This window comes from Mustela lutreola, chromosome 14 (genome assembly GCF_030435805.1).
Source record: "Mustela lutreola isolate mMusLut2 chromosome 14, mMusLut2.pri, whole genome shotgun sequence".
In the NCBI taxonomy this organism is placed as follows: Eukaryota; Metazoa; Chordata; class Mammalia; order Carnivora; family Mustelidae; genus Mustela; species Mustela lutreola.
Genome location: NC_081303.1, coordinates 32872209 through 32887412, shown reverse-complemented (window position 1 = coordinate 32887412; position 15204 = coordinate 32872209). Strand labels below are relative to the sequence as shown.

General features: G+C 48.1%; 1 protein-coding gene across 2 annotated transcripts in view; it reads right to left on the bottom strand.

Annotated features, from left to right (window-relative positions):
* Window positions 1-2016: 2016 nt before the first annotated feature.
* Window positions 2017-15204, bottom strand: part of ASTN1 (astrotactin 1) — a 323486-nt gene continuing 310298 nt past the window's right edge. For both annotated transcript variants that reach the window (XM_059146192.1, XM_059146193.1), the window contains 2 exons: window positions 9818-10001; window positions 2017-5810 (listed from right to left, as the gene is read on the bottom strand). In XM_059146192.1, the coding sequence (XP_059002175.1) occupies window positions 5573-5810; window positions 9818-10001 (422 nt within the window). In that variant the 3' untranslated portion in view covers window positions 2017-5572. The remainder of the gene's footprint in view (window positions 5811-9817; window positions 10002-15204) is intronic.

The window sequence follows — 15204 nt, the reverse complement described above, 5'->3', positions numbered from 1 at the left end:
CTTCCACTTTAGCTGTGACCTTGGGCAAGTTATATCAGGTCTCTGTCACTTTGCTTTCTCCTACTGAAGAGGATTAATTTCATAAGGTTGCAGTGAAGACTGCAGAATTTTATGCAGTGATGGGTTTAGCACAAGTACCTGACACACATTAAGCGTGGGGTGAGCACATCACATCCGGATGTTCCAAATACAAAGGACAGATAAGCAAAGGCACTGGAAGAAACCCTTCCCTCCCCGTATTTCTTCTTTATTCCAAATATTCTTCTCCTTTCTCTTTCTTTCTTTTGGTGGCCCTGGAACTGTGGTCCCTTCCCTATCCCCATCTCGGCTTAAACAGGATTTCTGGGGAGTTTCCTGAGGATCACCTGCTCAGATGTATTGGGACAGAGCCACCCATCTTTCTGCTCCCCTCTGTTGGAGCACAGACTCACCTTATTGGCGAGAGGCATGTTATGACTATGTAGTCACAGCCTGTATACATTTTCCTGTCCTTTTCATGGTGGGTTCATGCCTAGGGCAGGGCAACCTCCATGCTCCACCACTGGCTGAATGGAATAGATTTTTTTTTTTTTTTTGCTCCTGTCAGATCCCTTTTATTTAGCAGATCCCTTTAATGGCTTAAGACAATCACTGTTTTATTGTGTTGTGTAATTCTGGGCTTAGGAATTCCAGCAAGTCTTGGCAGGGTGACTCTTCTCTTCCATGTGACATTGATAGAAGTTGCTGGATGGTATGCAGCTGACAGGGAGACTGATCAAGAGGGTCCAGGCCAGCTTCAGTCACGTGTCTGGTGCCTCAGTAGGAATATCTACCAGGCTGGCTCGACCAGAACCATGCACCACGGTGCTCCCATGTGACCTCTCCAGCATGGTGGCCTTCTTACAAGATGGCTCAGAACACCGTGAGCCCGAGTTCCTGAGAAAGAGGCAGAAGCCCCACGGCCTTTTTGAGTCAGGCTGGGAAGTCACCCAGTGTCACTTCCATCATCATTTATTGGCTAAAACAGTCCCCAACCTGCCCAGATTCAAGGGGAGAGGCAGTAAAACCCACTTCTAGAAGGGAAGGGTTGCAAAAAATCTGTGATCACATTTTAGAACTGCCACACTGTTCACCTTTGATCAGTTCCTGCTTGCATGGGGCGAAGCACTCTCATCATGACTTGGCAAGAAGGCCTACTGAGTGTGCAGGCTCCTCATGTCTGGTTTTTGAGGACAAAGGGAATCACGTGTTTTGGGGGCAGTAGAGAGGACAGCTATTTACAGTTATATGGTAGAGAGAAAAAAAAGTGACTGAGTGCTTGGGCTGCCCCACGTGCAACGTTTCATAAGAGCCAGCCTATCCCAAATGCCTCCACAGAGTAGAAGACAGGAAAGTGTCCGGGAGGGACTTTTGCAACGTTTGCCCTAGACGCCCCAGGAGAAATTTTGGTGCCTCCCATCATCCTGCACTTCTCTGCCACGGTTCTCTTCACCCTGGAACGATGGGTTCGGTGTCTCCTTTTCCCCATAAAACGCCAGGCTCCATGATGAAAAAAACTTGTATTCCTCAGACCAGCATACCCTCAGCGCCGTGCCTTGCATGCAAAATATAGTAGATACACAATAAATAGATTTCATGGGCTAATCATCGGGCGGTGATGGAGAATATGAGAACGCTGCTACATAATAACGAGAAAGAAAGGGATGACAGGCTATAAGGCCTGTCTATTTGGCATCTGAGGTGGAAAATTTTATTTTTAAAATTTTTTTTAAGATTATTTATTTGTTGGTCGGATAGAGAGAGCAGTAGCATGGGGAGTGGCAGGCAAAGGGAGAAGCAGGCTCCCCACTAAGCAGGGAGACCGATGCGGGGCTCAATCTCAGAACCCCGGGATCATGACCCAAGCCAAAGGCAGATGCTTAACCACGAGCCACCCAGATTTCCCAGAGGTGGAGCATTTAAAACAGGGATAGTTCCCTGGTGGGTCCAACCAGATCACTTCAATTCTCAAGACTTAAGGTAACATGCACACACCTGGCACTTACTAACAGCTTTGTTTATTATTTAGTTGATTATTCCATGTTTTTATAATCGTACAATAATTCTCTTTGAAACAATACTGTTACACCTGAAGTTGGTCACATTTTATCTGTTCTTCCTTCTATAGTAGTAAAGTGGGTTTTTTTTTTCACACTCAGTTTTTTAATAGAACATGTGAATATCAAGAAGTGTGCTTAACTGAAAATAACAAACGGACCAAACTCTGTGGAAAATGATCACACACTCAGTTAAAGGTCTAATGCTATTCCAGGGGTCACATACATTTAAGAGGAAACACCATGGTCTCGTGGGGAGCCCAGATCTGGGGGGTTTGTGGTAAGTATAAGTGACTCCCTAAGACCTGTTTGGCAGCTTAGAAATTTGAGGTTTAATACTGGTCCAGTACTGTCACCCTTTTAGGTCAGGATGGGTCCCTCCAGGCAAGCTTTGGGAAATGTCATCGGGGTGGGATTGATGGTGTCTTCCCCGGGCCAAATCCTGTCGTTAAATCCTCGGGGGAACTTAAAAAACTGTCTCCTGCTCCTTCCATATGGGACTTATTTTTCACCTGAGAGTTGATGGGACCCAGCCATAGAGGCTGTGTGTAGAGTGGGTGTGTAATATATGGGGATAGTGCATGTATGTGTAATGTGTGTACATATAGTGTGTGATAGTGTACGTGAAGTGTGTATAATGTATGCATGTATAGTGAGTATAGTGTGTGTCATGTGGGTGTATAATGTGGGTGTGCCGTGTGTATAACGTATGTGTATATGTGAGAGTAATGTACGTGCACAATGTGTGTGTTGTGTGTGTAGCGTGTGTATATATAGTGCATGTAATGTGTGTGTATAAGGTATGGGTGTTATGTAATGTAGGTGTATAGTGTGTGTTGTATGTGTATACAGTGTGTATAATGTATGTGTGCTGTGTGTGTAATGTGTGTTGTGTGCAGTGTGTATATAATGTGTGTGTGCCGTACATGTGTACACTCTGTGTGTGTTTTGTGTATAATGCAGGTATGTGTAATGTATATATACAGTGTGTGTGTGTAGTGTGTAGTATGTGCAAGCACCTGTGCCACGAGGGGGACACGAGGGGACACAGCAGGGGGAAGAGGGTCATGGAGAAGGAAGGGATAAAGGAGGAATGGTGGGCCTGGAGAAGAAAAAGAAAAAGCAGATGAAAAGCTGGAGGGGCTTGGGGGAGAGAAGCTCCTCCTTTATATTAATAAAACAGAAGGAGGGGACGGAGGAGGGTGACACTCCCTGTCCTCTCTCGGCAGCTCATTGGCTCTGGTCTCCTCCACCATGAGCAGGACAGCAGCACAGCCCGGGACTCCCACCACGCTGCCTCGAGCCCGTTTTGTGGGCAGACTGAATATGGGGGCAGGACAGTGGCAGCAGCAAGGACAGCTCTTCCCTCGGCCTGGTCTGCTGGCTGGGCTCCAGCGGCCTGTGGCACCATCCTCTCTGGGGATGGTCAGGGATGTCCCTTTAGGCATTTTACTGGCGGCCCTGCTCTGACCACGGGTGGTATGGCCGAGGTTTCTGCTAGCCTTCGCTCCGAAAGTGGAGGCGTTTCTGAAGCAGGTACCTTCTAGAATGGCAGACAAATCTTTCCAGCTTTTTATGGAAAGTTGTGGGGTGGGGAGCAGGGCAGCCAGCAGTCTCCCCGCAGGCTCCCTCCTGGGCCCCAGGGGAGGGCTCCCACCGCAGACCTGGTGAGCCCAAAGGGTGCTCCCGGCTGCAAGGTTAAGGGCGCACCATGGGCATATCTGCCCCGGGCGGCGGGGCGCAAGGAGAGCTGTCTGGACAGGTCTGTGTGGAGCTGATGGATGGGACGGCCGCGTGCCACGGGCAAACTGGCCCAGGGCTGAGGGTGGCAGAGGGAACAGCCTGTATTCATATGGTGGCCCAGGCAGTGCCCCAGGAGACATCTGGGGCAAGCTGTCCGACCGCTCTTTGCCGCCACCTCCCCGTCACTGCAGCGGAGACAAGAAGAGCCCTTCCTTGGTGATGGGGCTGGGGCAGGGGGCATGTCATGAGGATTCAGTGACATGTGAGGTCCTCAGAGCAGCATCTGGTCCACAGTGAGCCCTTCAGAATGTGATCTGTCATTACTACTTGGAAAAAAATCCATATAATTCAATGTAGATCTATATCTCTTTCCTGACCTTTCTCTTGTGTTTCCAAAGGAGGAGCCCTGGTCAAAGGCAGGGTGGCTGAAGGTGTGTGTTCAGGCCTCTGAGGTGTGTGGGGACAGCTAAGATCACTGGTGGGCCACGTGGCCCTCAAAGCTCTTGCAGGAAGGCTGGGCCGCCACTTACGGCCATGGCAGCAACACTAGGGTCATGGGGTGGAATCAAGGGCTGGGCCCCTACTTGCCGTTGGGGCTCACCTACAGAACCTCTGCTGGCCTGGCAGCTAGGTAGGAGGAGAAGACAGTGGCATTCTCCTGTGGATGGCCATCCAGAGAGAGGACCTGCAAAACTAGCAAAATAATTAAGCAAACTGAGCAAGTGAGAAACGGACATTAGGTTTTTTGTGATCAGTAATCGCTTTCATTCACAGAAACACTGGCGTGGGGGTATCAGCACCTCCTGACCCAGAGCAGGTGTTGTCCAGGGTGAGAGACGCAGGCGCTAAGAGAATGCAGGCGTGTGATGCACACTGGTGGTCTGGAGAAGTTCATCCTGGAGGCACAGGAGCTATTAGATAATCAGTCCTACTTCTTCTCTAGAATGGGTTGCTAACTAGTCTCCCAGGTAGACTGTTTTGAAGGTACATTTGACAAGGAGCATTTGTTGCTTCTTAAAGATCTCATACTGTTTGGAGGAGAGGCAGAGATCTGGCAGAGGGAGATTTCATCCCAATCCCATCTTAAAATGGGTGAGGACCTAAAAATCCCGAAGGCCTGCTGGGACCCGTATTGGAGGCTCAGTTCACCTATGAGGGGTGACTGGAGCAACAAGAAGGCCTGGGGGGAACCACGCGGCCTCCACAGAGGCCACCCTCCCGATTTTCCCATTGTTGTCTTTCTCTGTGAGCTGAGCTTAGGCTCCCAGAGTGAAAAGCTTCTTGATAAATGCTTATGGCTGGGGCCTGGGGCCAGTCGGATGAATTTCTGGCCTCATTTCTGTCCCCCGCTGTAATGGACTCAGGGATTCAGCGAGCCCAGGGTGCCTTAACCTGGTAGACCTTTCATGGGGAGCATGGCAGAGCTCTTGAAAATTGTGAGGAACCTTTTGGGAATAAAAAATAAATGAAACAAATTAACTACAAAACAAGCCCCAAAGTAATCCCCGAAAGAGGAATGACACTGCATGAGGCCGCTGGTTCGCAGGTCTACTGATCATGCAGATGGAAAACATCATACCAAAGAAGTTCTACAGGGAGCAAGGATCAGTTTCTCCCTGGTTTAGATATTGCCTCTCCCTGGTTTAGAGGTTTTAATGTTCCATTAAAAAATATTAAAAATCCACAGACCAACCCAGATGTTCCTCTCCTCTCTTCCTGCTTCCTTTTGGCAGCCACCAGCTGGCATCGTGGTGCTAGATGTCTTTGCTGTCCCCATAGTCGTTGTAAGGGACACTCAGGGTCTGCTCCTCGCATGTCTTCCTGAGGTCCCGGCTGAGCTCTGACCAGTCAAGTCCATAGGGCTTGATCTCGCTGTAGCGGCAGCCCAGGTACTTAAGGGAGCCACGTCGCAAGCTTATCTTGGGTTCCTGAAGGAGGCCATTGCACCAACTGCTGAGATCCCCCAGCTGGGAAAGGATGAGGCCAGCTTTCCTATGGATGGAGCATGGAGGATACTTAGATTAGAAAGAAGAGAAGGTGGGGAAGGGCAAACAGGCGCCGTTAGAGTGAGACTTAAAACCCCCGGAGGGCAGAGTCTGGTGTGTCCTGCTTCCTGTTCTATCAGGGGCACTCAGAACGGGGGGCGGGGTCTTCCATAAATATCTGTCTAGCAGATGGATGGATGGATGGACGGATGCATGGCTGGCTGGCTGGATGGATGGATGGATGGATGGACGGATGCATGGCTACATGGATGGATGGATGGATGGATGGATGGGCGGATGGATGAAAGAACAGTCTGGCTGGGTAAAAGGGGCAGGCAGCAAAACAAAAGAGAGAAATAAAATGCCATAAGGAAAAATAAAGGAAAAGAACTACTATTTTAGTGGGAATTTATGCCCTTTTAAAATCATAGAGTTGGCAGTTTTGAAAGACAAATCAAATCCATTTTCTTTACAGCCAGCAATTTACCATCGCTAAATGACAAATAATGTGTTTGAGTGAACATTTCCCTTTTCAAGGCTATTTTAGAACTAAGCAGAAACAGCTGATATACTGAACTTTGGAGGGTATCAAATGTAACTAATTATGCCCGGATGGAGGGCGTGACAGCGAAATACGAGTGAAGACAACAGTGCCCTTGGTGCACACTGACACAGCCCTCCCCCGCCGCCCCGGGGGGAATGCAGACTCTCTGAGGCACACGTGACCTAATTAGTGTGCAGGTGTGCTCCCGCTCCACTCCGCCTTCTCCCTTGGAAAGCCAGGAGGCCACCACCGCGGAGACCCAGTCCAGAGAGGGGGAAGACGAGGAAAAGGATCACAGATCACCAGGGAGGAAAAGGAGTGGAGGAGACTTGTGCTCCAAGCTCGCACACCCTGGAGCGCAGGGATCCCTCCGGGCCAGTGCGAGAGCGTGGTGGCCTCTGCATGCAGCCTGGGGAAGGAGGCGGTCACCACAATCGTCTTCGTCTTGTTGGTGCACAGCCTTCTTCCCCGTGCCCCTGTCCGTGAGAGACTCAGGGGCTACTGACAGCCAGCTGTCAGACCTCACCAGCTCTGAGCGACGGAGCAGCGTTCCCTCACTCAGTTCTGTTCCTCCTGTTCTTTGAACCCCGAAGTGCCCAGAGACCCACAAAGTTTCTCTTCTTTGAATGAGCTCCCTCCCATAAAATGCCGTTCTGAAAAGCTCAATGATCAGCGACCCTTACAGGATTTACCAGCTGCTCGGCTAACTTCTCATGGGAAGAACCAATGCTTTTCTAATCCGGTCACCAATTCTTTCCAGAAAATGGAAGTTTCTGCACTCCATTGAGAATGACCTTTCAAAGAACAATAAGCACATTCGTTTCATTTCTCCCCTTCTGTCTGGCCGTGACCACCACATTCCTGGGAGGACGTGCTGAGAGGGGCAGAGAGGAAGCTGGAGGGAAGGTGTGGAGATCCAGCAGCGGCGTCCAGGGACGGAGTGAACGCGAGGTCATCAGAGGGCAGTCGTATTTTCTCCTACTTCAGTGGTGGGTCAGAGGAAGTCCAAGACTCCGCCTGCCGCCTACGTAGCATCTCCTGCAGATGGCCTCTCCTCCGTCTATTGGCCTCTGCAGTTGGGCCAAGCAGGCTTCCAAAAGTCGTCATCAATGGGACTTTGGTGGCCCTTCCTCTTAATTTATCCTACTACATGTCATTAGTTGTTGACAAATTCTTGGAAGGAGGAGGGAGAGGGAGTGAAGGGAGAATGAAGGCTGCGTGAACATCGTCCTCAGGACAAGGACATGGGAAAAGAGAGGATTAGATTAGCCCATGGAGATCTTGTGGCTACCTCTGTAGCTCAATTTAAAAAAAAAAAAAAATTTTATTTGTGTCTGCCCTTGATCATCTCAGAGCCTGTGGATTTCTTCTTTCTTAGCAGCAATGCAACCAATGCTGTTGTCAAAGTAGTTCAACCCACAAGTCAATCTGGAGGCCTCTGTGAAAGTTAAGGGAAGGGATTTAACTGAACTGAGGGGGTCGTTTCTGCCTGCTCAAAGGGAGTGTGTGGTCCACAGATCCTCTTCTGTTCACACTCACAACCAACTCCAAAGATGATGGATGCATCTCAAGGCAGAAGGCTTTTCCTTTTTGGTGGTTCTCCCCCATGACACCGGAGAGTAAAGCTTGATTTCCAGAAGCTAATGAAATTACACACTGTCTTCTAATACAGAGCCTTGAAAAACCAGCACCACACATGAAAGGGTCTCCAGGGAGGAGAGTCTGGGAAGAGAATGTCAAGTCAGCAGCATGCCTTACTTTACAGGGGGAGCCACACTTCTTCCCCTGCTCACTTGGTTTATTAACCAATTTTCCTTCCGACTCTTGAGTTACAAGAGAGAAATTTTAAAAGCAATCCTAATGCCCTTGGAAATCAAGATGATATATGCAATGTTAGTGCTATTCAAATTGTGACATTTATGTTCCCTAACCAAGAACTGTATATATATAGTCAATAAATGTCAGAAGGAGGGAGGAAAGGGTGGGGAGCAGAAAGAGAAGAAACAGAGTGAGGTGGGAGGGGCAGGGCAGCTTGGGAGAGAAGCAGAGAGAGGATAACAGTAAGCATAAGTGATTATGAGGGCAGGAGTAATAAGGTAGGGAGCAGAGAGGACATATCTTAATCGGTATCTACTTTCTAACTCAGGGTTCGATTTCTTCTGAAACTGAAACAAAGCCAATGAGAAGTCCCTTACATATTTCCCTCTGTGTTTTGGTCCACAGCCGTGGCATCTGTTTTCCTGAGGACTATCAACTTTTATAATAACTGCAGGAAATAATCTATGGAATGCAGAAAGATTCTTCCTAAACTTACACATGAAATCACTGTGTTTCAGAAGATAATTCTGAGTTTCTTCCTTCTTTTAAAAGTTAAAAAAATAAAATAAATTAAAAAAAAAAAAAAAAAAAAAAAAGTAAGAGAATAGAAGGGAATGTCCTGAACAGTGGTATTTTGAAGAGTTTATAACTTCAGGTCACGAGAAGCACACTGACACTTGGTCTCCCTCCAGTGCGATCAGCGGTCAGATAGATGGGACAACATTTGGGTGATGTTTTCATGCAGCATCTTGGCAGGAATGCAAGAATTCTTTAAGTGCCAGAGAATTCCATTCCATTGTGTTGATAGTCTTCATTTGCTTTCCATTTTTCTTTTCCTTAAACAGAGGAATGAGCCACCCCTTTTTTATCCCTTATGAACCCCTAAATAGTTCAAGGACATATAGGTACCAACATTCCATGCAAGCCTCTTTCACTGACTCTATCTGATAATACCAATATTTCCACCAAAATCTGTTTTTCTCAGAGCAGGAGTATGTAGCCATGATGAATGGAACAAAAGGAAGGTGGTTATCTGTACACACTCTTCCAATTTCTCTCTTTCTAAGAATGCTGTGCTGCAGAACCTAAAAGCAGTGGGTATTGAGTATTGAAAAGTCGTGGCCTCCAGGCCAGGGGAAGCTGGCAAACACTGTACTGTCCTAACTTTGGCCAACAAAGATGTCAAGGTGGGTCTGGGCTACCTCCACGTTGTCTTTCCAAAGGATGTGCAATTTAGCTGAAAATACGTCTGTCAAATGCATATTGTATATGCAAAGCTCATACGTAATAAATACTTCCGTGTAACTTCTTCAGTAAAATCCCTAATTTTCTTTCACAAAGCGAGGAGGCTCCCAGCGTCTACCGTTTTAGTATTTGGAATGCTATGTCAGCGTGGTAAAGAGGTGGCTGAAACGGGTCAAGGGCAAAGATTTTTTTCAGAGTTCGGGAAATGTATTCATGACTTCCCTACTTAAATACAGCTTACCCAAAACTAATCGCTATGAACTGAGCTGTATAAAAGCACAGGACGTATTTCTCTGAGCTCCTAAGGTCACCCAGGAAATCTGTGTGAATCCATGGGTACAGGAGGACAGGCACAGAATTTCAAAGAGCCGAGGTTGTTGTAAGTGGCAATGGAGTTTCTTGGTTACCTGGGACCTAATTCGTCCTCACACCGCCAGGTGAATTCTCCAAAACTCTCATAGTGCAGGTTATAGTGGTAGAGGACTCGATGTAGGGTGGGGGAGCCCAGGTCCAGGAGGGTGTTATAGGCCGTCTGCTGCTCCTTCCCACTGGTGTAGCCATTGAAGAGATTGTAGATCTTATCTGCTATTTCTGAGGAGGGCAGAAAAGGCAAATAAAGAACATTTTAAATGCACGGATGTAACCACACAACATACATGTGTGCATGTGTATGGAGACATGTGTCTACTTGTATTTACACATATGCGCATGGGTGTGTGTGATGTGTGGCTTAAAGAATAAGAACCTGGAGCCCGGAGACCGTGGTTTGAGTAATTCACTTTTATCTCAGCCCCACCGGGTGTGGCTCTCTTTTCTAAAACAATGAAAACCTTCAACTAGAATATCTCAGGTCAACTTCAGTTATAATATTCTTTGTCTTTACCCATGTTTCCTGAAAATACAGTGCCTGCAGAAAAAAAAAAAAAAAAATCACAGATGAAGACTACTGGCAAGTGCGGTCCCGGGGAAGCTGGGGGGAGGAGAGAAGGAAATGAAGCCAGAGAGGAGTCTGAGAGAAGGGAGGGGGCGTGCCAAGAAGCAGGTGGTGCGCTTTGCGGGAGAGGAAGCTGCTGGATCCCCGCTGGTCTGTCCAGGGGGAGAAAGGAAGACTCTACCATCTGCTCCCATCTCGGATTGCCCGGTGGGGACTTCTCACATTCGGCCCCATGAAGTATTAGCTCCCCTGAACTTCCAGATTATATATGTTAGGGTACCAAGTGGGTCCTGCAAAAGCACAGGGAAGCCCAGGGGGACCGAAATTTGACTCAGGGATGGAGGGAAGCACTGTCAGGTGAAGCTTGAGCCACGTGAAGAACCAGGAGTGGCCCCCATGACTACAGGCTGGCAGAGCCTTTGCTAGGGCTGCCCGGACCATATACAAAGACAAGCTCGCAGCTGTGTGTGACACAGAGGCAGAACCTGGTACATCCTGCAACTCCAAATAAGTAATCTTTCAGTTTAATTTATAACTCTTAGCTTTCTCCTCCAAGGCATACATTGCTCATGCGAACTTGGTGATGTGGCAGAGTGGCGATGAATTTGTATAGCCTTGGCCATTTTTTCCTACGGAGCTTGAAGTCCTTTATCATTAAATGTTTTTGTATTAAACCTGTCAGAAAGGAGATTTGTTCACCTTCCCTTCACAACAGCTGGGAACTGAGATCTGGAGAGCAGAACTCTGTCTCCGATCCAGTGTTAAATCTGGGAATGAAGAAACTAAGTCTATGGATTTCCAAGCCAGCACTTTGCCCACTCGACCCCCTGTCAGCCAAAAGGCATAGCAACCTGATTCCATGTCACAATTCCAAGTGAATTTTGGGCTGTTGGTAATAACATAGTCACCATTGTAGGGGTTTTCTGGGTTGGAAGGAAGAAAATTTCTACCCCTACCTACTCTGTCCAGACACTGCACTGATTTCCTTATTTTTCTATCTTGCCCATTGTCTGTGCGGACAGGCGCCAGATCTTACTTCCATGTCCTGAGTGACTAGCACAGGCCCAACAACAGAGTAGATTTTAAAAAGTGTTAGTTAAATTAATGTAATTCATGATCTTTCCAGTGATCTCTCTCCACCCCAGGCTATACCAATCCGTTAGCAACCAAACTCTCATAGCCAGCATCTTAACTGCATTCTAAATAACTTCAGTCCAGAAATCCATTCAGATTTGCAGGATTTTTTAATTCTCAGGTTGTTAAAATAGGATCAAGTGGACGATGCCTTAGAACATAAAGGTCTATGATATTGCCCGTTACTTATTAGTGGCCTACCAATTGTCAAGAACTTCACATATAGTGAACTCCAATCTTCTACCAACACTGCAAGATGGATATGAGTGTCCCTCTCCTCCACATCTGGACATTCAGAGTGAGAGAGGCCAGGTCACCTGCCCAAGGTCGTACAGCCCGAGTGGGCTCAAGTCAAGTTTTAAAACTGTGTCTATCTTCCTTCGCTCTTTTGTATCGATGCTCAGGGGATGGTAGTGTTTGGCCAATTTAAGAAGATATAGGAGGCAGAGTCTTGGGGAATGCAAATCTGGGGTGACCATTTCTCATAGAGGACTTCTCCTAGTTGGCCCATAGATGCCAAGTAAGAGGGAGTCTGGGTAAGAATGCACGGGGCTCCTTGTTCCTGGGGTTCAGACAGAAGCAGAAGGACCAGTCTAAGAGCTGTGTTTTCCGCCTCCCTTCCTTCCTTCCTTTCTCTCTTTTTAAGGATTTTATTTATTGAGACGCAGAGAGAGAGAACACGCAGGAGCAGGGTGAAGGGCAAAGGGAGAAGGAGACTCCCCGCTGAGCAGGGAGCCGGAGGCGGGCTCGATTCTGGGACTCTGGGGTCCTGACCGGAGCTGAAGGCAACCACTTACCTGACCGAGCCACCCAGCTTCCCCGCGCTTTGTTGATTTCAACGGGCGGAGGGGGACACGTACCAGATGAAAGGACGGGGGAGGGAAAATGTGGGCGATCAGACCACGGGCCGCGCGGGGAGGCTAGGTTTCCTTTTCCCAGGCTTTTTGTTGATGGCTCTGTGTTTTTATTTCTAGTGATTAGAAATAGCATCCCAAACCCCGGGCCCCGGTTATAACTGTCTCCGCTGAGGAACAGAGATGGCTGAGGAGGTGTTTTCCAGCATATTTACTATTCTCATAACACAACGGTAATATCTAGCTGGAAGAGGCTGCTCCTTCCCCCAGCAGCAGCATGCGTGCCTGAGACCAGGTGGAGAGGCCCAGGCACCACCATAAATCTCCTAAAACCAAGATAATCTAACTCTGGGGTGTGCTTACAAGCCGACATCCATAAACGGCATGCTATATTCAGAAGGATAAACGCTAGGTTCCTAGTGCATGAGTATTTCTGGTTCCTCTATTTCCACTGAGAAAATTTAGGGATATTATTTCATTAGTTTCACTGCATCTCAAGAAGTCACTAACTCAGAGAATGAAAAAGAATACAAGGTATTTTGAGTTGTCATTTTACCCAGTTTCCAGCTTCACAGAAGTCTTGGGCTATCCAAAATAAGGATCTGTCTTCCCTGTCTTTAAAAATCCAAGGTGCTCAGGAACAGTTAAAATGCACGTGGAGAGGGCGCCTGGGTGGCTCGGTGGGTGAAGGCCTCTGCTTTCGGCTCGGGTTGTGATCCCAGGGTCCTGGGAGGGAGGGAGCCCTGCATTGGGCTCTCTGCTCAGCAGGGTGCGTGCTTCCCCGCCCCTTCCTGCTCCCAGCCCCATCTCTGCCTGCCTCTCTGCCTACTTGTGATCTCTCTCTCTCTGTCAAATAAATAAAATCTTATAAAAACAAATTTCAAATGCATGTGGAGAGACAGCAGGGAGTCTGCAGACAGGGCCTCATCAGGGAAAAGAGAAGCTGAGTTACTCGTTATTAGAAGGGAGCCAGGACCTCTCAGACAGCAGAATAAACCATGGGGACTGAAGTCCTCAGGCCCAGAGTTATGGTTAAGAACTGGCACCACAGCATTGTTTGCAAGCCACAGACTAGCTGTATGGCCTTGGACAAGTCACTTAACCTCTCTGGGTCTTAGTTTCCTTTTCTGTTCAATGATGATGAATGATACACACCTTCTAAGATTATGGTGACGTTAAAAGTGACCTTAAATGTAAACCGTTTCTGCAGCATAACATGTGGCCCCAGGAAGCATACCTTTATTCATTCACTCAATACAATTTTTCCTGAGGACTTAGCACATGTCAGGTCAAGGAAAAACTGACAAAATTCCTCACCCTCGAGGCACTTACAGTCTAGTGGAAGGGGCTTTTCCAGAAGCAACATATATCACCTGGACAATATCTTCTGTGAGGAAGTCAGGCAGGAGAGGGAGGCATGGGAGTGCTGTGTAGGGCCCTGAGATTTTAAACAGGGTGGCCATGAGAGGTCTCAGGGAAGAGATGACCCCGGGGCTGAGAGCCAGAGGAAGGGAGGAGATGAGCCGCAGGGATGTGTGGGGAAGAGCATGCCAGGGGGAAGCAGACCAGTAGAGAGCTCCCAGCCTCTGGGCTGCATAATTGAAAATAGCAAATAAGCCATTATAGTATTTGGAGTAAGATGAGTTGAGAGAAGAGCCAGACAATAGGAGATGTTATTTTATTATTATTATTTATGATGATGATTAATTGTTACTGGTTGTCCAGGAGATCATGCTTTCCCCAGTGCTATGAGAACACAAGAGTGCAAGAGGCTGGGGCAAAGAGTTTTATTTGAGTGAGAGGAAGTGACTTCCGGGGCACAAGTGAGCTTTTATTCCCCAGCAGTGGCTGTGAAATTCGCTATGAAATGAGAATCCTGGGAGGCACCCATACCACCTAAAAGCTCCCCTGATGCTGTAACAAAAATCCCCCGAGTGGCAGTCCTAAGTCACCACTTTCATTAGTTGCTGGGTAGGGGTAGAGGTGTGGGGCTGAGAACTCAGTCTGTCCCCACTGAACTGAATTTCACAGAATTCCCTATGAAAACCCGAGGCAATGATCCTTGTCATTCTTGGTGCTGTCCCCACCACAAGGTCGTTTCCCCCGCCCCCAGGCCTTGTGCACCCGCCTCCTGCCACGCCTCCTGCCACGCCTCTCCCGGGCTGCTCTGTGCTGCCTTCACAGCCCTGACGTTCAACCTCGGGAATCAAACTTCATCTCCACCCAGAAGGCCGGTGAAAACACAGATTGTTGGCTCCCTCTGGAGCTCCTGATGGAGTGGGTCTCAGATGAACCTGAGAATTTGCCTTTCTGACAAGCTCCAAGGTGCCGCTGCTGCTCATCCGGGTCACATTTAGGGAACCACGGCTCTCTACGAATTCATTCTCTCAAGACGTCCCTTGCCTCCTCCAGGACCAGCAATATGGCAAACAGCTCTCCCCTTCCCCTTGACCTTGGCAAACGCTCTTCCTTTTCTCCGTGTCCCTGTGTTAGCAGAAACCTGCCCGAAGCTTTCTCCCACACAGAGGAACCCTCCCATGCCCCAGTCTTTCAGTCTCTCATGACCTCCTGCAAACGATCTACTGTTCTCTATGTATATATACAAAAAAAGTCCCACCTTAAAAACTCACCTGCCTCTTCCTATTTCCACCCGCCCACTTACTAGCCACTCTTCCACATCCGTGGAAAAATCTGGCATCCGGTTCATTCTCCACTTCATTTCTCATCACCATTTTGGGTGGCTTCACTGTCCATATGAAAAAACTCTTTAAGACTAGACCTGTCCCCAGGCCCCCAGCCACCTAGAGTCAATCGTCATGCTGGAGACCTTCTGCAGCTTTGAGACCGTAAACCCCAGCATCACACGTGGTGA